Source organism: Nothoprocta perdicaria, unplaced genomic scaffold (genome assembly GCF_003342845.1).
Source record: "Nothoprocta perdicaria isolate Ctin4 unplaced genomic scaffold, notPer1 scaffold_0, whole genome shotgun sequence".
In the NCBI taxonomy this organism is placed as follows: domain Eukaryota; kingdom Metazoa; phylum Chordata; class Aves; order Tinamiformes; family Tinamidae; genus Nothoprocta; species Nothoprocta perdicaria.
The window spans coordinates 11,326,238-11,350,943 of NW_020454092.1; the positions used below are offsets into that span (position 1 = coordinate 11,326,238).

The following is a 24,706-nucleotide window of genomic DNA, read 5'->3' on the forward strand; positions in this document are numbered from 1 at the left end:
TTATTGGTAGGAAAGTGGGATACATCTATTTTAGATGAGGTATGTAAGGGCTTTGTCACAGCAAGATCACTCARCAGTGCTTTGTTACTGGATTATTTTAGCTTTTTCAAGACTAAAAAGTATAGSTAAGGAGCAAGATATTTATTTAGTTCTAGATATTGTCTTTTCATCACTCTTGATGCTACATCACACTTTTGCTCTATAATCTCCATATAAAACTTCAGATTCCTTATTACTGCTGTCCTCGGGTTTCATTCCTTTGCTGTTAAACAGAGCAGGTTCTTGATAGAGGGTGGTAGATAAAGGCTTCTGATAAGTTATCAAGAATATAAACAGCTTTATAACACAGGCCTTTTTGAGTTATCATCATAAAATAATTTGTGTTTCCAATTGGCAATAAAGCCCTTTGTTTCTTGTCAGTTATTTGACTTTTTTTTTTTTTAAATAGGGGATCAGTCATAGCAAAAATCATTGGCAACAATGTGCAGAAGTCCAACAGATTTGATCCTGTCGTCAAGATGTGGGTATTTGAAGAGATCATCAATGGAAGAAAACTCTCAGAAATAATCAACAGTGAACATGAGAATGTGAAATACCTTCCTGGTTACAAGATACCTAAAAATGTGGTAAGGGACACCACTGACAAAGTGATTTACCTATTTTTAAAAGTGAATTTCAGTAAAAATTGTGCCAGTAAAGAATCAGCTCACTCAGACTGTTCAAATATGAACTGTAGATTACCCAAGTTCTGCACGAATTACAAGTACTATCTGCTATTACCTCATGATATTTAACATGTAAAAGCAAGAAGCAATTTGGTGCATCTAGTTCGCTACCTAATTCATTTATTTATTTTTTAAACCCTRTGCTGGAGCAGGACTCGCTCCTGTGACTTTTGCTTGTTCATATCCAGCTTCAAGCTAATGCCCTAGAAAAGATACCAGCCCTTCTCCCTGGCATAAACCAGCACGTCCATCTGTCATTACAAGAGTTCTGTCCAGACAGAGCCATTTCAAACCTACAGCATCTGTGAGGTAAAAACAAATACAGCGACTGCTCTCCCCTCTTCTAGGAGGGAAATCTGCAGGACAGGGAGCAGCCCTGGCCTGCAAGACCACGAAGAGCGCTGCTCTCATTCCAAAGGTGCTCTCAGGAGAGCAATGTATTGGTATCTTTAATATCGCCCTAATTTCTGACAGTAAGAATTACTTAATTTTCATGGATATTATCAAATACTACGTTACTTATTGCCTAGATTGCATATAGCTGAAATGAGTTGGCAGCTGCTGAGGCAAGGCTGGCGAGCCTTAGGCAGGGGCCTTAGGCTGCTCCTACTGCAGCCAGGGCTTCACCCGCAGAGCTCTGTGTCCCGCAGCGAGGCCTGCAGGGGCCCTGGCCCCTCTCCTACCTCCTCTCCTCCGCCTGAGCAGAGCAGCCYGTTTTCCCTCCACGCTGCTGCTGCGGGAGGCTTTTGCAGAGCTGCTCCCCGCCTGTGCGGTGCTCCCAGCGCAGCCCTCGCTCCTGGCCCGATTGCTCTTTTCCCGGCTCCCATCCTGCTGCCAGGAATTGCAGGGGCTCTGGGTTTGTGCTCCAAGGTCGTGGCCAAGGGCAGTATTTTCTCTGCATGTGAGCTGGCAGCAATAGCAGACGAATTCAGCTCTTGTTTTGCCTGTAATGTAGGTTGAAATGCTGTTAAGTGACGCTTGCATTTGGAGGAAGGCACAGCTTGCWAGGTAACAGGGATTAAGCATCGTGCTGTATGATTTTTTTTTAAAGATCAGTCAATTCACTGTATGTTGGGGAGGTGAAGGGAAGCAAGACACACAGTAAACAATAAATTCTGCCTTTTGATGGAGTTCATTGCTGAAAAGGCTCTGTATCTGCACACTAGTTTGGCCCCTCGCTCCCCAGCACGATCACTCATTGCAGCAGGACCCTGCCAGCTCACACAGCACCTGCAAGAACTACCTATAACTGCCCCAGGAGAGCAGTGCAAGCTTGAAAAACGCATCGTTAAACGCGAACCAGGTTACTTGCCGCGTCGCCCGCAGGGTGACACCGGCCGCYCCGGCCTCACCTGCGTCCCCGCTCTCGCCCTCTCCTAGGTGGCCGTCCCCGACGTGGCTGAGGCAGCGAGCGGCGCCGACGTCCTCGTGTTCGTCCTACCCCACCAGTTCATCGGGCGCATCTGYGAGCAGATCGCGGGGCGGATCAAGGCCGGAGCGTTCGGGATTTCGCTGATCAAAGTGAGTGGGTCGGCGAGGGGCCGAGGGCGGCTCTGCCCGCCCCGCTGCGCCGCGGGGGACGAGGGAGCCCAGCCYGGCCACGAGGAACGGTTTTCCTCCTGGGTCACTTCCCAGCTGGACGAGTGCAGGGGTGAAAGGGGCTGTGCGAGTTGGTGCTACCACCAGAAAACACATTTGCGATCCGAGARCTGCCCTTAGCTCTGGGCAGAAGGAGCTGCGGCTCCGAGGGCCCCTTCCAAGCACCTGCTCCCCAAAACCTGTTCATGGCAGCATTCAAGCTGCACAACACTGATAGTGTTTGCAGGCCTGAAGCAATTTCGATTTTCAATGAACTGGGCAATCTCTTTTACAAGGCTAGATTATCGCAATCTTAAAAGGGATTAATATTTTGGGAGAATCTCCAGCTAAATGGCAGAGTGCAAGCATAGAGTCTGCTGCTCCTTTGGTTGGCTGCATTACAGGAGATACCCAACTAAAGCACAAAACAGAGCGGGTGCAGGAGGAGCCCCCAGCAGCGCAGTCAGCTCCTGTTGCTGGTATCACTGGTGGARGATTTAAGGGCTGCCCTAGCTGTGGCTAATGCCAAGGAACACAACCCCAGTGTTCTTTAAACTAGGAATAGGGACCAATGGGCAAGAGGAGAGCTTTGTTTTACCAGTGCTCTGAGGTTTCCTATTCTTGCAACTTGTTTTTTGGTGATGGTCTCTTCTTCAGGGCATTGACGAGGGCCCCGAAGGCCTGAAGCTCATATCAGACATCATTCGAGAGAAACTGAACATCGAAATCAGCGTCCTCATGGGAGCCAACATCGCCAAAGAGGTGGCCGAGGAGAAGTTCTGTGAAACCACCATCGGTGAGTGGTGCAAAGAGCAAGTTACAGCCTCTGTTTAAGATTTCACTCCACGTGGGACCAGGATAATGTCTCAAGATGCAACTTGCAACTGAAATGCGGCAAGTCCTGAGAGGTTTTGGGGCTGGTACGGTGTGTACAGCCTGTGCTGAACTCGTGCAGGGAGGCAGCAGTTTTCAGGGGAGTTCAGTACAGGCATGATCAGATGCAAAATGACAGCACATTCCAGTGCTGAGAGCTGTTGGCTCGTTTCATTCATTAAAAAAAAAAAAAAAAAAACACTATGGCTAAATCATACAATTAAAAAAGTTACCTTTATCAACAGCCAATGAAGACAGTGATAAATCCATGCTGCCATTGCTGCTCCGCTGCCACGCGGTTAGAACCACAAGGTTAGAATAATAGTGAAATAATAATAGTGAAAACTGTACCAGTTTTCACTACTGTACCAGCACCAGATGGGCTGGAACTGGGCAGGAACACTGGGCAGGAACAGGGCGAGATGCAATTTGGAAAGTTAGGCAAGACGCGTTGCCTGGGGGCAGGTTTAACCTCTGCTGGCCCAGTTTTTAGCAGTGCTGTGATCATAGCTCTGGAAAGACACTTTCCCCTTGGTGCTCTCTGACTGTCATCCCATACTGCTGGGCTAAGCAAGCAGGGGGTCTGGCACGTGGCTGCACTTGCTTCCAGCAGCATGGTCTGCTCTCAAGTAACAACTGTCTTCAAYAATACACAGCTCTGTGGCTCTCAACATCTAAAGAGGCTCCTGGCCCCTTACCTCAGGTTTCTGTTACTGGCACATATTACTTTCACCCCGAAACTTTTGCCAAAATGGTTTAACTTTCATTCTTCTTTCCCACAGGGTGCAAAAGTGAAAAACAAGGACARATCTTCAAAGAATTATTGCAGACCCCCAACTTCAGGATTACTGTGGTGGACGACTGTGATACAGTGGAGATCTGTGGAGCCTTAAAAGTCAGTCCTTTCAAAAGTAATTGCTTTCTTAGGACCCAATTCTGCCCTCACCTGGTCTAACRCTAGTCCTGCTATTATGCAATCGAGTGACCTTGGCTAGCTTTCCAGCCTGTGGCAATCAAAAAACTGCACTTGAAAGAACATTTCCTTGGCATGGCCTTTGCTAAAAAAGAGCCCCAGGCTGTGTACATGTCTGGAGGCAAACATTTCAGCAGCAGTACTAGCTAATGTATTAAGGAAATACAGTCAACCACGTTATTTGTGCATCAGAATGGGATTTCTATGGGGGAAGAATTGACTTCTTCAGGGATGAACACTGGGTGCTGGGGTGGGAGGCAATGCATAAGGGCATYGTGAAGATGCTTAAGATCCCTAGATATTTGTTTGAAGCTTCAGAGAAGGCCAATTCTACTGATTATTCAGTAGACAAAAGAGTAGCAGTACTGATTACAGAGGGGAAAAACAGCCAGCCAACCAACCTGGCTCTGTTGCAGCACCAGTACAGAGCGTGATGCCTGTTTAAATGACAAAAYAGGCAGAGAAGAATCAAGGCATAGCCCAGACAGGGATGCAAAAGTAGCTGAGAGAGAAGGGTCCTTGGATCTCAACTTGAAGCTGGCAGAAAAGCAAAATGTGAAGTTTAACTCTATCTACACGATTACAATATTTACTAAGTTGCTTTGATCTTAACCCTGGGAATAACAGTGGATTCTTTAAAAGGTCTTCTAGGAGTCCAGCTACTTTTGCTTAACCACAGCTTAGGTGTTCAGCTTCTTTAACAYGAGCTCAGAGCTACCAGAATTGAACCCAGGGAACATCAGACTTGTGCAACTTCCCTCAACAGCAGCGGGCTTAGGGAAGGGTTTAGGGCACAACGACAGTACCGATGAAGTGCGTGTCTGATACCCTGGTCCCTCTGTGGGCACCTTTGTAATGAACATTTGTTTTCAGAACATCGTGGCAGTAGGAGCGGGGTTCTGCGACGGCCTGGATTTTGGTGACAACACCAAGGCAGCCGTTATCCGCTTGGGCCTCATGGAGATGGTGGCCTTCGCCAAGATGTTCTGCAGGGGACCCGTGTCCATAGCCACCTTCCTGGAAAGCTGCGGTGTGGCCGACCTCATCACCACCTGCTACGGGGGGCGCAACAGGAAAGTGGCCGAAGCCTTTGCTCGCACCGGGAAAGTAAGGAAGTTTTTAAAATATTTTCAACAAAAGCACAAGGAAATCCTCGTGTGTTCTCCACAGGCACCGTTAGCTGCCTACCTTCTTAGTTCCCAACCRGTGCATTCCTTCTGATCCAACTAATCGCTCTCCTTCCTTCTAGTCCATAGAGGAACTGGAAAATGAGATGCTGAATGGGCAAAAACTGCAAGGGCCTCAGACTTCCGTGGAAGTCTACAAAATCCTGAAACAGAAAAACATGCTTGATAAGTAAGTGCTTTGATTTGAAAAACCTGAATTGACAAGTTATGGGCTTCTTCAGTGGCACTTGGGTTCAAGGGGCCTGCRCACTCCGGTATCAGCTGCCTTCAACGTGCCAGGACTCCACTGCAGTTGAATGTAGCCAGGCTTAGCCCAGCTTGCCCTAAGCTTGCTGGTTGGTCCCAGCTTGCTCAGCGCAACTGTATGGGACAACAGTCAGAAAGCACTGAAAGAAACAAAACCCCACACTTACATGCAACAACAAAATCAAAATGATGGTATTACATTAAAAATAAACAGACTCATTAACAGCACCAGAACCTTGAATCAAGTCCAGATCTAATAAACATCCCTATATTCACCCTTAGCTATACACGTAGCTCAAAGTCATTCAGTGATCTCTTTTTTTGAGGTATATATTTGTTAAGAGAACTGGCACAAGTTAAAAAAAAACAAAACAAAAAAAAGTATCTTTAAGTCATGGAAAGAAAATCATTAGAATTTTTGTTATTTAGCTTTTTAGTCATCAGCAATGAATGCAAACAGTATGTATGTTTTGAACACTGGAGGGTATAAAATTCACTTTTTTTTTTTCAGTAATTGAAAACTCTGTAATTTTCTCTCCAGAACAGCTCTTCTCTGCTGTTACTCAAAGCAAATTGGTCAATTCCTCCTAATTGCCTTAATTTCATTCCTACTACATTGTTTCATCTTTGCATCAGTCATTCATAGCTTTCCAGGATACCTTCCTGAGTTTCAGCTAGTTTCAGCAAAAAAAACTTTATCCAGATGCTTTCCTTTTAATGTATAAAAAGCAGGGGAAAGAGTTGGAGATAATTTAAGTAAGCTTTCAAAAAAAACCCCTTTGTTACATGCTTCTTTTAGGTTTCCATTATTCACAAGCGTCTACCAGATCTGCTATGAGGGGAGAGCAATCCAGGATTTCATCTCGTGCCTGCAGAACCACCCGGAGCACATTTAGAAATACACTCCGCTTACCTGCCTGTGTACTCGTCTGTGTACTYGTCTTTTCAGGACTCTGACTTCTGCCCACTGCACAGCAAATGAAGTCGACAAATGGATTGTGCAACACTTGCTGTAAAAGCAGCACAGAATGTATTTCAATATCCTCATTCTGGGGGTAAAAAGAAAAAAAAAAYCTGCCTTCAATTTCATCATTATACCCCAGGAAGGGGAAGTGAATGGATAATTTACTGTAGTTTGATTTTGGTTACTAATTCAGGCATTAGCCCAGGATTATTTTCTTGCTGATTATCAGWAACAGTTGCCCATGCTATTTCCCCTAACAAAGTTCAGTATTGCTCACAATAGGCTCAGCATTTTGCCTACTGATGGTAAATCATGGTAAAAGTGATGGTAAAACATCACAAGATGTAGAAAATGTAAAGAGCTCCTCAAAAGAGAAAAAGTGGTATGAGTTGCCTCATATTTTTTGAGTTGCCTCAAAAATTTTTGCCTCCCAAACACAGTTATTGGGACATTTTGTAATTAGTGACATTTAAGCCTCCCTTGCTTTTGTTGCCCTTATATAAGCATCTTCATGGGGGAAAGGAGGGGAGGAAATATTGTTATTGTGCTCAGACATGCATGAATGTTCCTTAGATGGAAAAATCTGATTTTTATTTTGTATATAGAATATATTCCTTTCAAGTACAGTTTTGTTTTTTTTTTCTAACTAATCAAATACATCCATCTTGGTATATGGATTTCTTAACCGTGGTACCTGGCTTTCTTAACCAGTAGTATTTGTTAAGGAGTGCTAGCTGAGGGGAGAACAGTGAAGGAGCGATAGGACTTACACACAATCTGCTCGCGTCCTGTTCAACGGTTCCTTTGAGGACTTCAGAAGTGACCCCTCCGATACTTGACTTTTTCTAAATGCACAAAAGAGACCGCTAGACACGCACAGAATTCCTATAAAGTCATGTCTGAAAGCGAGCTGCTTTTAGACTCCTCCAGAAAACCACTGGACAGAAACCATGCAACTCCGCGCATCTTTCCCGGGACTGCAAGGGACTCGTGCCCTGATTCTGCTGTACATTAAGCAAAGCATCACACTCCACCCTCCTGAAGCGAGATGCCTCTACCTGCTTCTGAATTTTAGACACTAACTGGTACATGCACCAGTTTTTAATTTTGCTACTGACAGCATTAATTTTAGAAATTTGACTTTTTAAACSTGCTAGCTGTACTTGGGTACCTTTACATACCTGAATGTTTTTCAGAGTTGAAAGCCATCTAGGAAATGAACAGTGGCATGTTTTCTATGCTCTAATACCCATTTGAAAGAGTCGTATTTAGAGAAGGAGATGAACAAAGAGTCAGAGTAATCGACTTTTTGCTTTGCTTCTTTTCTATTCTCCAAAATACTAGTGGGGAAAGCGAGTGTTCTTTTAGTCTCAATGTATTTCCTGCTATTAAAAAAAGAAACTGCTATTAAAAAAAGAAAAAGGTTTTAGAATCCTTTCCACTCTGTATTTTAAAGGAATGTTGTTACATCTTTATCAGAGTAATATATATATATATATATATGAATGTATATTTTAAAGTCTTACAGCCTGCAAAGCATGCTCAGACTCCAGAAATTGTGTTTGTAGAGACAGATCACAGACCTCTGTGTCTCCACATGAAGAGCCCAGGCTGGAGGAGAACTGCTCTCCAGAGCATCAGATCTGGACTCTGCCCTGCAGATGCTCCTTTGGCTGAAGGAGGAATCATGTGGTTCGATCTTTTATGCAGCACTGGAAAACCAAACGCTCGCACAGCATCTGCCTTTTCAAGGTGAAAAAAAAACGAAACAAAAGACTTAGATATCAGATAGTCTTAAGCAGCAAAACCATGATGGTGAACAGAGAATTTGGGAACCGCTCTCATTTACAATCAGACTCGACTTCTGAAAAGTCATTTATGATGATGTAAGAATACAGAACGTTTTATATTCAAAGTGTATCAAGTATCTGTTTAATAATAAAGTGATCAATAAATGTGATGTAATTTCGTTTTTCAAAATTCTCATAATGCTCCTTTACTGTGCTTACTTTTCCAATTAACAACATCAGTGTTCAAAAGAAAAGGACAAGAAAAGTGGGTTTTCTACAGACATTTTATTGACGAACAGAGCTATTTCTTCTTCTGGATGACCAACTTTTACACAGTAAAATAAAGAAGTTTTACTCCATAAATAACAAAAATTAGCCCTTATATCTCAATTCCAGTCAAAATCTATGTAAAATAGTTTGTTCTCTATTTACATTCCATATCAAAATTAGAAACATGCTCAGTCAGCCAGGTCTCTCCCAAGTGTTGGGCTTATCTCCAGGGCAAGCTTGACATKAAGAAGGCAGCATTTGCACACTGGAAGTCTGCCAAGACTAAGATCCCATCTGATCTGATGCAAGATGCCATCATTTAATGCACAATATAGACCCCATCCCCAAGTGGGGCACACACGAGCAGTCACCCCTTGAACCCAGCACAACCCAGCTGTTCAGTTTGGTAAGGGAACAACCATGAACCGCTCAGCTAAAAGACATTAGTAGGAAGAATGAGGAAGGAGGGACACAGGCCTCCCTCTCTACTGAAATATATTCAGAAATTTGCAGGACAGGAAGATTTTACAAGGGAGTGTTGCTATGTCTGCTTTTAAATTACATCAGTCTTCCTAATTTAGGAGTGCACAATAAGCTACACTGCATCTACAGTCACACAACAGGAGTCAAAATTCTCTTTTGATAAGTTGACCTATATCTAAGGTTATGATCATCTCCCAGAACCTCAACCCATTTCGGGAGGAGTGGGCTGCCTGTTCTTTATGTAATTTTATTCACTGCATATAAAGCACACCAGCCAACAGCTCTTTCCTCTTCCTACAGTCTTTGAAACAGAACTAGAAAAATGTGCTCCTCAAATAAGACTTGCCTCAGGTTTAATTAAAAGTGTTACAGACTTGAATGGCTGGGTTCAAGAAAGAGACTGGAAAACTAATTTACTTCCATAATYGAGCAGGGAATACTTTCACAAAGTTAACTGTGGATATTAGATACTCAAAATATTCTGGCTACAGACAAGCTAGTTCATTTATCTTYAGGGCAGCAGAATACCTGGGAATAATGCCACAAGGCCTGGTGAACACAGAGACTCACTGGCTGTATTTGAAAGCCTTTGCATGTAAGAGATGCAACATGATGGATGTGCCACAATATGAAACCTGAAGTAGCTGCCTACAAACCCTGTGTTTAACACCACGTTCTGCTGGGAAAAATCATACTTAAGGCTACGTAAAGTGATTGTTTGAAGCTACAGTTTTTTGCTTTATGTTTTCCAGTCAAAAAATGGCTTAGGCTTCCTACTAAATTGACTTTGCTCTTAAAAACCTGAGAGGTGTTTTCCTGGGAGTCCCCGTGAGCCCTGGGGGCCAAGGAGAGGCCGAGTGAGGTAGCCAGGGTTGGGACAGCGGCTGCCGCCCTTCACAGCCAGGCTTTGCAGGCCACGTTCCYAGGAAATCACCAGTGTAAGCTCAGATTATTAAGGCAGGGACAGCTTTACTTCACTGGAGTYACTAATGCAGCTACTCGGCAGGGAGTGGTGAATCTGCCCAGGAAAACTGAGAAGCAGGGAGATTCTCCTCATCCATGCAACGCACTTACAGCCTCTTTCYTTCATTACAGTACACACTTCAGAAGTAGGTAAGCACTGACTTTTTAAGCCATCTTTCAGATTTCAGTTAGTTCTCAGGAAGAGAAAATAAAAGCCCTCAAGATAAACAACTGTGTAGAAGATAAAAAAAATATTCACTTAAATATGACAAACTTCACAATTACAGACAGGAGACCAGCACATCAAATATCAAGTGCAATAAATTAACACCAGTAAAAAAGTTCTACAGTTATAAAGTTAACCGGAAAGTTGAGACAGTGCAAATATTTCACAGTAAGAAAAAATAACCAAAGTTATCTTTCAAGTATAAAAAGCATYGTTTTTGACTGATACCACTTAAATTGTATTATTGCACAACAGACAAAAAGATACAATGTCTACCTCTGGGACCTAGRATGTACTCTCAAACCTTTCCAAGTTGCTGAGGAATTGTTTAATTCCAGCTCTGGATCGTGCATATATTAAAGTAATCAGTGTTTGCTGATGAATCTGAGTGTCACTTAGTTCCAACTTGCACACATTGAAAGCATTTGATCTCTAACTCATATTGCTTCTCAGAAACACTTACTTAAGGCTAACCTAGGCCTWGCTAAAGTCATCGCAGAGGTGCAGGACCTGCAGCAAGAAGGGGTGCAGCTTAACTAGCCCAGTGCCCGGGACTCTCGGTAGTGAGACCTTCACACAGCGACAGCTTGAGGTTCACTCACCTCAGCAGTGGCACAAGTCTCTACACAAACAAATAAAAACAGACAGATGTTGATTTTCTTTGCTGTCTTTACAATTTCAATGAAAATTTTGCTATTTAACTGTTTAATTTCTGCCAAAGAAATTGTATTCCTTGCCCTTTCCATTTACCTTTCATTTTAGAAAGGGATCGAAGCACCTACAACTTGAACATCACGGCACATTTAAAGAGCAGAGAACTTCTCTATTCCTAACTTTGCATTTTGTGGCGCACTGGGCACATCCCCTCTCTCAAGTTTAACCCTTCTCTTAGAAGGAAAAATTATTCCAGCTGGACAATAGTTTGTACCACTTAAGAGCTTATTTTTCTCTGAACTGGTTTGTTTGTCAYGCTTTATGCAAGCTCAGAAACATAAGAAGTCATCCTTACAGGGTCCTAAAGAGCACCTGTTCTTAGGGAGACAGGTTTTCTTCATTCCTTCAGCCTAGTAGATATTGTCCATTAAGGAATAAATTTTGCAGCAAGCCCTTGTGGGGTCCAAAATGTGGATTATCAACCGTATGTCCAAGAAAGGGGGAAAAAAAAAAGACAGATCAAGTGTTTCATACATTCAACAAATTAGTTCTGGCCTAAGGAAATCAATACAGTACCTGTAAGATTATAGCAGCCATCACTACTGTCTCCTCAACAAAACAGTCACCCTATTAATAAATATTTATAAATATAACATAAGAAAACCTATCCCAATTTTGCAGATTGTGTATCAGGACTGAAATGCATTTGCTTAGCAAATTACTCTGAGAATATTCAAATATTTGATGAACTAAGTTTCATACTAGGACTGACAGGCGCTAACCAAAAATCGGATTTGGTTACATTCAAAATCCGACTTCGCATCAAAGGTTTAAGTGAACCCCAAGAATTAGACATTTTACCATACAATACTATGATTTCTGAGAAGCTTCAAAGTGGAGGAATCCAATTGTAGAAGCAATTCTCAACGACTGCTGTGCTACCCCAAAACATAATTTTGTTTTCCCCACCATGAACTCTAGAAATTGCTAAAAACAAAACACACACACACACACCTATTTAGGTCTGGCGTATTAGCAGTGATCACAACTGATTTTCACCTGGCTTTTGACTAAACCACTGAGGTATATTTCCAGTTTGAGGATGCTTTGCTCCCAGTCACACAGACGATGTATTTAAGAAAAATAAAAAAATACAGAGAGGTTCCCATTTCAAACCCTAAGTTGCCAGATGATCTAGCACAGCCAGCTGAGTGGGTCTGGTTACCGTATCAAAATGAAAGGCTGTAACTCAGGAAAACACGGGCACTTTTTGAGATGACCACATAAACCCCTTGTCCTCTCAAGGTGCCTCCCTGGCACCCATCAGCACTGCTACTTGCCAGAGGGAAGAGGTTCAGCAGGTTCCAGCTGCCCGTAGAGGGAAGAAGCTGCTCTCGCTCCACAGCCCCAGGTGCAGCATCAGTGACAGCCCCGTCTCAGAACTCCTCCTTTTCCCCACTTCTAGCTCCAGGCGCAGAGAAAAATCCCCGTTAGCAGGGGAAACAAGTTGGCCATCAGGAGCCAGAGAGTGACAACCAGACTGGATGAGCAGGAGCATAAATCTAAATTAAAGACAAAAACCAAAAGAAAACAGCATATAGGTATTAAAGGTTACAGGTAGAAGTAAGAAAAAATAGCAAATACAAACTCAAAAAAAAGAAGGGTTGGGGAGAAAGGGAAATACTTGCACTGATTTATTTTGCTTTCAAGGATAGGAACTCAACGTAACAAAATATAATTATTCTCTTACTATTAGTTTTTTTGTGTTTCTTCAATAAAAAGCATTTAAGAGAACCAATGAGCAAACACACCACTAATGCAAGAGAGTGTGAAATTTAACACGACTGGGGAGAAGACATACTTCACATTCAAACTCTCGAAAGTCTCTTTTATGAAAACTCTTGATCTATATGACTGTAAATCACATAAAAACCAAATCCATAGAACACCAAGATAAGTAGGGAAGAGAAAAAACAAATGCCACCACACGAAACACTTTGTCCCAACCTCACAGGCTAAAGCAAGGTCTCTAGGATGATTATCAGAGAAAACAGGCCAGAAAGCATTTCTCTCCGTTCCTTTTCCTTCATCCGTCAGAGCTGTCCCATCATTCTGGGAGATGCATATCCATATGCATAAGGAAATCATAACTTGATTCCCCCTCCCATCAATACATGCATTCACAATTGAATTCACTGTATCACTAACACTATCAACGATTCCCAACAGTTCACTAGGAAGCTCTTGGACTATTCCGCATCTTCTAGTACCTCACACAAACCTTCAGTGTTCTCATACATTCTATCTTAAGTTTCACTTGGTCAAATCATAAGGCAACCTACCAACTGGTGCAACTCTTGTTAAGTTGGAAGCTGGAGGATCCCGCTCAGGAGGACAGGAATCACAGAAGTCCCAACAGGCCGGACAAATGAGATTCCCAACGTGCACCCAGCCGTTCATCTGGATGCTAACACTTAGTACCTGACCCGAGCGGCTGCACAAATACGCAGTGTCCTTGACCCAAACATACAGCCCTTGTGGAGAGCAGGAAACCTTAAAAGAGAGAAACAAGGTTAGCTCTGCACTGACATTTATCAATAATATCTTATGGAGCTTCAGCATTCTTTCAATTTATAAATATTGCATTYAGTAAAGAAACGATCTACTGCACAGATGAACTAGAGGCACATTAAAGAGCTCAGAGCAACTACTTGTCCTGATGACGCTTAAAGATGAGMCTTTTTTCAGGTAATTATAATGATAACTAGTCGAGAACAAATAAAGTTATGTTTCTGCTAATGCCATTTTTAGAGATGTGCCATCTTAAGTGCTACTTCCAAGCAAGGCTGCTCAGAGGAAGAGGATAAAGAAAAATACCATATGTGCAGTGCTTGCTCCTTGGAGGAAAAAGAATCAATAAGTAAATAATAAATGTGATTAATGTTAAATTTCAAAAGCAAAAGATTCTGCTACAAGTGCTTTCTGTACAGCTAAATGGAAGTATCACATTGATAAGACACAGGAAGCAACACACGAGTCTTTTCAGTAACTGTGTGTAYACTTTGATGCATGATCTAAATTACAGGTATATTATTGCAAGATACCAAATAATCTAGTGATCATTTACACTGTCAAAACACAAAGCTCATTACAGTCATCTTTCAATCCAGACCCTTTCCTTTTATTTATAATTTTAAAAAGGAACATGCTTACTTGATAACATCCACTACCCCAGTCAGGGTAACTGAGTTTCCTCCTGCATTGTTCCATGACAAAAGCTGATTTCTGAATCAGACATACAGAGTTTGGTCCATATTTCTCTGCACCATAGTTTTTGGTAGGATCTAAAGTAGAAAGAATATCTTGAGTTGCAATTTAACAGGTAAACAGAAAGTCTAAATTATTTTATCATAATTAGAAAATGCCTCCACAGGCCATTTTGGGTTTACCTTTAGGATCTTTCAGATACTTCAGACCTACATGTCTTGTGACCACTGCCTTATCTGAATATCTGAAGTGCATATGAAGTCAGAAATGGAGTGGGGAGAAAAACAATGGGTGTAGAGTCCTATAGTCCTATTCATCAGGGCCATATGGTTATATTTATCCCAGGGAATACCAGTCAAGACTACTGGAGAGATTGTGCTATTTTTGCAAGGTCTTTTTTGGTGGATTCTGCTTCATTTATAATATATAAATATATATAAAATAATGTGTATATATATAATGTATATATATAAAATCTCTCTCTAAAYTTTATATATACACACACACTCTCTCTATATATATATATGTTTATTTTTTCTTTTTCTGAGACAGTTAATATTCTACAGCATTCTGGCACTCTKCAATATTGAAGATTAATGCATTATCCTGGGCGACAGGCTCATGCTCTAGCAATTCCCCCAGCTCCTTGCCTTGAACAAAAATCTATAAAGATGGAGAGTGGAAWTATTTTTAAGAGGTTAAAAAAAGCTAGCAACAAACCCCTCTCCAAGCCACATTAGAAATAATAATAAAAAAATTAAATCTAGGAATTAAACACAAGATAGTTGGGCTGTGCTCCTCCTCCTAGCAGAGATCTTACACAGCTAGTAGTTCAAAACTAATTTCACATGCAATTAGTTAGGTATAGAGCAAGTGAATCAAAATAGATTCACTCCAGTCGTCTTCATTTTGTACATTAATAAAAAAGGAGCCTAAAAAAAGTATTGAAATAGACAAGTGAAATGCAATCAGATCAACAACTGGAGAACAGACACACCACTGAGCATAAAGAATTTGCTTTCTGAACCTCATACTTAAATGCAACTGCTGGTACTGAGCAATAGATTAAGAAGGGTAGTCTCAAACACCATACTGAAGGTGTGAAAATTTACCTGGTTGGTTTTCCAGTATTCTACAGTCCGAGCTGCGCTGAAATTCCCCACTTAAATGCCAGCTAAATTCTTGACTAAAAGGACAATAATCAGCAATTTCCACGGAGCCACCATAATAAGGCAAGTCTTCTGCTGGCACTCCATTTAGATTATCAAAATACTACAAAATGAAACAGACAGTGAAGCACATTCTGCAAAGACAAGTGTGCAGCTGCTTTTTATAAACCACACAAAATCTCTTCTACAAAGGATCCCACAAACAGGCAACGCTGCGATCAAACAGAACAAATTTCTTTGTTCATAGCAGCACAAAGCAACAGAACAGGTAAACAGAATAAAACATTTCAGGGAGACATCCTTAAAAACCACCACACAYACACTCAACTGCTTCATCTGGAATTTGGTTAAGGAGCCAAGCAACATGCTTATTGCTTCATTTAAATCACGTTGATTATTTTTAAGTCTCCAGACTTCTTGCAACAAATTAAGCATTTTTCTTTCAAAATAAGAGATTTTTCACAGTATGTATTCTCACCTACCAGTTCAGAGAAAAAAAATCCAAATATGTGTTTGCAAAATACAACAATGCAAATATCTAGTTATTTGGTAAATTATGATCTGTTATACCTGATATTCCTGAGGTAATTGCTTTGGAAACTTCTGCAAATTGCACACAGCTACTGCTCTTTGGTCCTGTCTGCAGGTCAGCTGCAGAGGGTTACTCCTCAAAGTGTCACAGTATGGACTGATTAGCTGCCTCCTTCACAAAACAAACAAGCAAATAAAGYCACATTAGGTCACATTAACTGCTTTCCGTAACTTACACGGAGATTGTCAAGACTAACCACATGTGGAGAAACAAAAGGGGAACAGAAAATCACATAGGAACATTCCTTTCTCACACAGAAGCTAATTAAAATTTAAATCATAAGGTTTATAATGAAGTAAATATCAACTTAGCAAAAAAAACAGTAAATACAAAAAGCAAAGGGAAAAAAAGTTGTTTTGTTTTTAAGGGTATCATCTACTTCTGTTGCTTTGAGTACAAAGTGGTAGTGCACCATGCTATGGCTGAACTTCCAGTTAGAAGAGATAAAATTAGTCACTTCATTAAAATCACATCTCTTCCCTCYTCCTTTTGCATAGCCCTATTACAAAATAAGTCCTACATGCAAAGTTGGTACTTACTGGTTGGAACACTTCTATTTTTARGATATGTAGTGTGCTTGCTTCTCGCCTATATTCTGCAGACATTTGTGACAGATTAACAAGAAATGCTTTATCTACCTTRATTTCTTTTTACTGAATAGCATTTCAAAGAGACAAACTCAAAACCACAAACAACCATCAGGATTTTCTCTCTCTCTCTCTCTTTTTTTTTTTTAATGATCAGTTTTCTTACTTTTGTTTCTTTTGGTCAATCCAAAACTTGCAGCTCTTCATCACAAAGTCACAGCCTTTGTTACGTCCCCAGTCTAATTTCTCTGCCATGCTGTAATTTGCTTTATACCAACTGCAAAGATATTTTGAAATAAGACAGCCACTTAAAAACAAGTGTACTGATTAGTAAGACAACACATCAAATAACTTCATGCAATGCTGGGAGGTCTTCTGTAAAAGAAACAGGGCACTTGCACCCTTTTCCCTCCGTAATTATTTTATAGTTTTACTATTTTTTAAGTCACAATGGAAGAAGCTAAAAGAAAAGGGTACTGCTCATCTGTTCAGTAGCAATGCATCCACAAAGGAACAAGGCATACCAAAAATATTTTTTCTAATGCACTTAGATAATATATACACACACAGGCGCACACAGTAATTCTGTTCTCACAYAGAAACACGGAACCTTAGACTGGATAGCTTTGCTTTTGTTCCACGATTGCTTTTTATCTGCAAAAAGTGCTGAATAAATAGTCAATGTGTCACATGGAAGTGAGAAAAAGATTTATAATAAGAAAAAGGTAAACACAGACTATACACAGAACTAAGTATTATATGTTCTTCATGAATTAAGCACGGATAGTTTTTGAAAAAAGAACATACATACTTATTAGCATTATATTAGGCAAGGAGTAATACTTATTACTGTGGGGCAAGTGCCTCAACYCTAAACAACATTTAGTGATAAACAAAAACATACTTGACTTGAAAAACACTATCTTTCATAAAGCTCTTACCCAGTGTCTTCCATTAACGCTAAGGTGATCCTGGAGAAGACTCTATTCTGTGTGTGGGATCCAGTCATTGCTTCATTCTGAAAATTATCAATGGCAGTTAGTAAAATACTGAAAAAGTGATTAACACTAGTGTTAAGCAAGAACAAGAAAGAAAATGCTTGTTCTGGAGAAGTATTTTTAGGACCACACCAAAGTTGAATGGCAATTAAKAAATAAAAACAACAATTTTGGTTAAAAAAAAATATGTATTTTTCCAGTTCACTYTCATAGAGAGTTCTGGCCTGGAACATTTCCTTTATGGTTTATCTCCCTATATACAACAATAATTATAAAGTATTTCTTCCAAATACAGCATATAATTCATAGATCTGTAGTAAGAAAGTGATAAGTAAAAATAAAGTTAATCTGGAAGAGGACACATGAACAGAGATTAAATCAAGGTAATGAGTAAACAGAATATTGAAAAATGCACCCTGTGATCGTGTTTCACTGAGTTTGAATGACAAATTTGAATTGTTTCAAAGGATTAGCACCTTTCCCCTAAAAGGGGGGTACAYCTCAAATGTAATCTTAAAGATTTAAGTATTAGTAAGTTAGAATGGTTTATGATGCATTTCAGCAATGTTTGATATCTCTTGGTTTTCAAGGCTCCTACACATACCACTATAAAAGTAAAAATACAGAGAGGTGAAGAGATTTCCTCATTTCAATGCCCTCCCTCATTTCCCATGCTAGCACCAACCTCCAACAGTCTCTTCTCCCAGTGATTCAGCTCGGTGCCCATACCACCCTGATTTTCAAGCTCCATTCCCTCCAGGATTGGACAATTAAAGTGTTTCCGAGCTTCTTCCTACAAAGAAAATATTTCAGAATAACTCTCAAAATAGAGCCACGCTCACATACGCATTTCTCACAWTTATCTTGCAAAAATATTTCAGCCTTTTAAACTGCTTTATCATATCTCTGAATGAAAAACACTTCTTTCACTGACAGGTCTAAGACAGCAAATCCCACAACACTAAGCCTGATAATCAGTCTACTTATCTTTTGGAAAAAAAAAAAAAGCAACAAAACTATCTGCGAAAAAAACCTACATACTAAATAATACATCAGAAAGTAACAGTGTATGAATACTTGCAACTCTGCTCTGTCAAATATCTTTGAGAAAAATACCTTTCTACTAGCAAGCACTAGATGTCAACTGTAGTTTTGCATGGGGAAGTCTTCTGCAAAACATCTGAAAATCTTAAACAGTTTCACARTATTGCCCTGGTCTTACAGCCAGGAGCCCAAAGTTTGCCAAGTAGGCACTGTGCAGGAGGATCAAACTGACCAGTTTGACCTGTGTGACCAATATTTTAAAATACACACGTAAATAAGTCTGCCCTATATAGCGTATTAGATTTAAAAAGAACAAGAGGATTATTTAAAATGCAAGTTGCACTTGGCAACAAACAGTTCCCAGTCCTTCTTTATTATACTTAAAGATTTTGGGGGAGAGGGTGCGTGAGGGGGGCAGGTGGCCAGAAGCGTGGAAATACTTTTCAAAGACTACTGCAGAAATTTCTTTTTAGATGTGACAATGTTAAATGTATCATTTTGCAATGGATAAAGCAACAGTAAGACGAAAATTAAAGATGAAAATAATAGTTTTTTTAATGAGACAAAAAAAGTCAGAATATTTTACAAGAATTACGCTATATAAACTATCTGTTAACAGAACAGCCTTAACAGGACATCAGCTAGGTGCCCAAGGTTTCCAAACAAGTCTATAGGAAAACACCAGAAGAGTGGAATTAAGGAACCTTCAATACCAACTCTGCTTCACCCCGTACCATTTCCTTCCCAAACCCATCACTGTTTCTCAGTATGTCACTTTATCTCAATGTCCTTTAGCCATTTTCCACCTTACTTGAATATGAGAGGAATGTCTAAACCGCATAGCCTTTGGGGCACATTTTAAGAAAAAAGGTATTTAGTGTTAGGTCATTACTTCTTAAAGGACAGTAATCTGGGCATGCAAAGGTCAAAGCTTAAGTTAATCCATACTTACAACTACACGAGGCGTTATAAGAAGATACACAGCATGGCGCAGCATTTTGCCACCACGAACATCCCATAACCTCACAGCCTTAACCACCACCTTATTGCTCCACTCATACAAACCTAGACTGTAACAAGAATCACAGAGTTATAGATATTCTCAACAGCTCAACAGACTAATGTGAATAAATTATCTCCATAATCAGACATAATCATACCCAATCTTTATATTTCTCCTTCTTTTATATATAAATATATCCAGTTCCGATTTAATAAGCCAAGCTATGCAAAAATTACTATGATAAATCTGCCAACTCAAGACTTTGAGATTAGACCTGTAATGAAGGATGAAAAAAAAGTACAAAAAATGCAGAGAAAGAATGCAGAGAAAACASAAAACTCCTCTCTATCCTTCCATCTCCAAAAAAAAGTCTAAAGGAATATTATTGCAAGGTTGTAACAACATCAGCTAAATGAATTAAAAGTGCTCCCTGCCTCCCGCCCCCAAAAACCTCCCCTCTCCAACACTTGTTATTTGTCCACATAGTGAACAAGCCATAAAAATCACGTAGCAGACCACACGTACTACTACTTCTCCAGAGTGATACATCTTCAATAATATACAAGCCTTAAATAAAAACTGAGTACATTAAATGGATTGCAGATAATAAGTCTCGATTTGGTAAGGTGTTTGGGGAGCAACTACATTTGCATCTGGTAATTCAAATGTTCAAGTAATTAAATCATCTTTGAGTTTTTAACACGTGTGGATATTATAAGTGCTTACCATCAATGTAATAAAAGGCTAAAAAAAGAAGTAAATAATGTTGAACATAATAAAGGCAGAGCATTCCAATAAGGGAATCAGGCTGCATTTTCAACAGGCTGACAGCAAAGAACATTTCTTAAAAAAAAAATCAAGTTGGAAATATCCTTCAATTCAACAGGAGAACTGACAGGTCCAAGAAATATATACATAAATAACAGACCTTTCATTAAAAGGAGGAAGCCCATCCATGGATCTTGCTGTTAAAGGTTTTCCATCATCATCACGGTAGAATGCAAACAGCCCAGCAGAGAAACCCTTTAAGTTAGAAATCAGACAAACAAAAACCTTGGATAAGTTGCACATTGCACCTCRGGGTAATTAGCAGATGAGATAAAGGAAACAAGGGGAAAAAAAAAAAGAAATGTTTCCTCTCTGCTACATGCAACATTTCTCAATTGCAGTGAGCTGGAGGAACATAGAAACTCATCACAAACTTCTACAAAAGCATGTGATAACATCAAGCCTTACCAGGGCATGGATAATCTCATGTTTCACTGTAGACAACATGCCAACAAATTCTTGAGCTTGAGTTGAAATCATATTTGGACACAAATTAGCATACCCTGCTATTGGCCTGTAAAATAGATTTAAGTCATTTTCAGTAAAATGCTAGCCAAATCAAAACATACTCACTTGAAGTAGAAAGCAACACTTTTAATCCCTCTACCGGATTTAAAAATAAATGCACACAAAAGACTWATTTAGAAATAAGTCCTTTCAAACAATTTCCTTTCATCATTTAAAGATCACTTAACCATACTGTTACTAGGTTATTATTTCCTTGCTGCAATTTTGGGGAAAAAATATCTCCCGTATATATGCAAGTCTTTTAGTTATGTATCTCCAATATTCTACGCAAATTTAGTAATAACAGTATGAGAATCAAATTTTAGGAAGGGCATTATACACCTGATACTCGTTTCAACAACTGCTACTGAGCTAGAAACATAAGTAGTGCCTATCTCCATTCTTCTTTAAATTAGAAATTATGACATCTGTGAAAAGCATCTTGTYGAAGTCTAGACAAGAGACCGTTAAGTTTATATGCTATGGCTTTATGAGTTGGAATATTATTTGTTCTGTGGTTTTATAAGAATACAGTGCTTCAGTTCAAATATATTGCATACTTATTAGCCATTGAAAAGGAAAGTGTTTTACTTCTTTATCTGTAACGCTTGTATTTTCACATATTACACACAACACAGRCAAACAAAATCTTCATATAAACTCCTAAAAAAAAATAGAAGTTTAAAAGAAAACCTACGGAAGCCCTACCTGTCCATGTCAGCTTCCAGCTGGCAGTAGGCTGCGTAGGCAATGATGTTTTCATGGCCGCACCTCTCGGTGGTGAGAGCACTGACGTAGAGCACGAAGTCGGCATCTCGCACGCCCTCCTGGTCGGGCGGGCCCACGGGCCCGCAGTGCCACTCGGTCTCATTGCACACCCTGCATTGCTGGGGCGATATTCACAGGGGGGAAGTAAAGCACGAGCTGTGACACACAAATGCTGTCATACAAAACCTCTAGCTCAAAGGCAAAAAATGGGATCGTCTTAAGACGCTTGAAAAAACAAAAAATGCTGTATGGCCACAATGAAAGAAGTAGAGCTAAAGAACATCTTTCAAATGACTATTTGGATGACTATTTCAGTTTACTGCCTTAGTGTGACAAAAAAAAAAAAAAAAAAAAGTAGCAGCTTTGGGGAAAAAAACCAAACACACCCCCCAACACCACCAAAAACCAAAGAGCTGGACACTTCCAAATTGGAACAGTTTCTTATCAATGTAAAAAAATTGTTTGGCAAAACAGCATATACAAGTAATAATTACATTTTTACACATAACTTGATCAAAACTTATTTAATAGTTTAAAAGCATCATGCAAAAAAAAAAAAGCTACACGTGGGGTACCCACAGTCTAGTTGAACAAAGAAAAAAAATTGTATCAGAGAAGAAGTTAGAAGCATTTCTTGACCTAGTTCAGTGGATAATCTAAGTGAGATCTGAGATTATCTAAGGATAATCTAAGTAATCTTTAAAASCAAAACTTATGATTAGTTCTGTGAAACTCTGACTCACTGGTAAAGGATAATAATGAAGCTGGTTRTAATTTACACATGATATTTAGCAACAACAGTTTGGAATTTCATAATCTTGGTGCACCTTGCTGTGCCGCAAGTTGGAAGAAGAACAAACAGACAGTCAACAGTTTTATTTGGCTTTCTGTTCAGCAGCATGAACTGGGAACCTCCTGTTAAACCAAGGTTTCCTGGTTTGCCGCTCAAACCTAGTGACCTCCCAATGAATGAGACATGCACGGTGAGCAGTTTAACTTCTGGGGTAATTTGGAAGTACTGGAAGGCTTAGCTTACCTGGAGATGTTTCTCGGGCACTATAACTGGCCCACATCTTGTAYGCTCTGCACAGGCTCCTCGGCAGTACCTGTGAGGGTCAGCTTTCTTCCTTAAATACTGATTTGTTGCACACTGCCTTCAATCAAACATGGGAGACAGTTAGAAGTATTTTAGAATTGAAGAAGAAACCTTAAAATAGTTTCAGAGCACCTAAATAACACTGTAACTACAGGTATTTTAAATACAATAGCATTTAGATTTCTCAGTAAAGATGTTAATTACGGGGTACTTGAAGACCTAATGTTTCCTATTGTTTCAGGAATATCTACAGGTCTGAAAGTGATTAAGAACAGGTTCATAAATGGAAACAACTATAAAAGGAAGCAGGCAGGGTATACGGTCGTTAATATCTCTCCTATCACTAATGTAGACACTGCCCACAGGCTGCAGCCAGGTTTGTGAATGCTCTCTAAACAGGATACCCCACCACCATATCTGAAGAAGCTTATTGTGCCCGCCCAATGAGCCACTCATCTGGTCCAAGAGGGAATTTCTTACGTTCTTACTCTATTGTTATCTTATCGTCTATGCAATAGAAACTTAAGTAGCAATACAAACTTAAGTATCAAATATAGGAAGTGCTTTTCAACCACTTTTCACATACCTGCTTAGTAATATAGTACCTGTAGGTTTGCGCACTTGAAAAGTCTTCTCCAAATAAGAAATAGCTTGAGGAAGGAGTTTGCTCTAAATGAACAAAAATACAGGTCACATGGTACCAGTGCAGGCACAGCTTACCTTACAAACRCTATCAAGCCACTTGAAGCTACCTAGACGCTGTGGTATGAGCAAGCAGCAGACACTGAGACTTGTTCACAGCTCCTTAGGAAGTTCAATTATCAATGTATGTTGGAACAAAATACTCCCAGATTTCCACATTTTGCTATCAGGATGACAGAAGGAGCAAGAATCCAGCTGTAATTCAGACACACAGCTCCAAAGATGCTGAACATATCTGCCCTGTACATGCCCTGAACTTACTAACCCCTGGAAAGGGTCCATGGCCAAATCCCTGGAGCTCCCACCTCCCTACTGCCCATAGCTTGGCTTTTGCTCCTTACTGGCACCAATGTCTCAAAAACAGCAAGAAGAGATACTTAAATCATCCCCAAGAGCACCAAACAGCTTTAAAACACATTGTTTAACGAGGCCTTCGGCTGCTGGCCCAGAGCAGGTACCTGTTCTACCACATCTGACCCTGCTGCTATTTGGGAGCAGTGGGAGGAACCCCCGCACAGAGAGGCGGCTCCCCCGATTACAGGGATGCGGAACAGCCGTGTCCAAAGCCTCCAATTAAACCGGCAAAGCCCTAGTTTCATCTCTGTGACAAAATATGCACAAGAGGAATGAATGAATAAATAAATAAATAAATAAGGGAGGGAGGGAAAGGTGAAATAAAGAAGAGATAAGAGCTGCTAAGCAAATATACCATACCTTAACGAGGTGCCTTTTCTCAGGAAGCAGGCTATATTTAAAACAAAACAACACAAATAAGCGCGTTTCGGGCAGGCGGACGCGCCCCCTCGGAGGCGGCGGCAGGGGCACTTACTCCTCCACGCTCCGGTCGTAGAGGACCCTGATGCGGAGCTGCTGGCCCACGCTGCGCTTGGCGACGCGGCTCTCCCTCAGCGGCACCTGGTAGAGGACCTGCGGCACAGGGGCGAGGGCGCCGTGAGCGCAGCCCGCCCGGCCCGGCCCCTGCCCGCCCCGGCCCCGCTCCGCTCCGCACCTCGCCGCCGCGGGGCACGCGGTGCTGGCACGCGGACGGAGAGGCGGCGGCGCAGCCCAGGAGCGGCGGCAGCAGCAGCGCGGCCATGAGGGCGGCGAGCGGCAGCCGGGAGCGACGGCGCCCGCCGCCCGCCTCAGCGGCCATCTTGGGCTGCCTCTCCGCCGCGTCTCCATGGAGGCAGCGCGACTGGCGGCGCCCGCCGCC

The 24,706-nt window shown here is 40.9% G+C and overlaps 2 protein-coding genes across 2 annotated transcripts; one reads left to right on the forward strand and one right to left on the reverse strand.

Annotated features, from left to right (window-relative positions):
• Window positions 1-451: 451 nt before the first annotated feature.
• Window positions 452-7,780, forward strand: LOC112960298 (glycerol-3-phosphate dehydrogenase 1-like protein). Its single transcript, XM_026054521.1, has 7 exons — window positions 452-626; window positions 2,106-2,246; window positions 2,961-3,099; window positions 3,959-4,071; window positions 5,023-5,256; window positions 5,399-5,505; window positions 6,382-7,780. The coding sequence occupies exons 1-7, from the start codon at window positions 519-521 to the stop codon at window positions 6,476-6,478; spliced, it is 939 nt and encodes a 312-aa protein (XP_025910306.1). The 5' UTR covers window positions 452-518; the 3' UTR covers window positions 6,479-7,780.
• A 1,370-nt stretch (window positions 7,781-9,150) lies between these two features.
• Window positions 9,151-24,646, reverse strand: LMLN (leishmanolysin like peptidase). The gene is made up of 17 exons (XM_026048616.1): window positions 24,503-24,646; window positions 24,323-24,420; window positions 24,208-24,238; window positions 23,378-23,460; window positions 22,732-22,849; window positions 21,636-21,814; window positions 20,829-20,934; window positions 20,521-20,615; window positions 19,542-19,659; window positions 18,231-18,338; window positions 17,489-17,565; window positions 16,714-16,824; window positions 15,939-16,071; window positions 15,312-15,471; window positions 14,146-14,276; window positions 13,275-13,485; window positions 9,151-12,494 (listed from the first exon to the last, which is right to left on the reverse strand). The coding sequence occupies exons 1-17, from the start codon at window positions 24,644-24,646 to the stop codon at window positions 12,394-12,396; spliced, it is 2,004 nt and encodes a 667-aa protein (XP_025904401.1). The 3' UTR covers window positions 9,151-12,393.
• Between the last annotated feature and the right edge of the window lie 60 nt (window positions 24,647-24,706).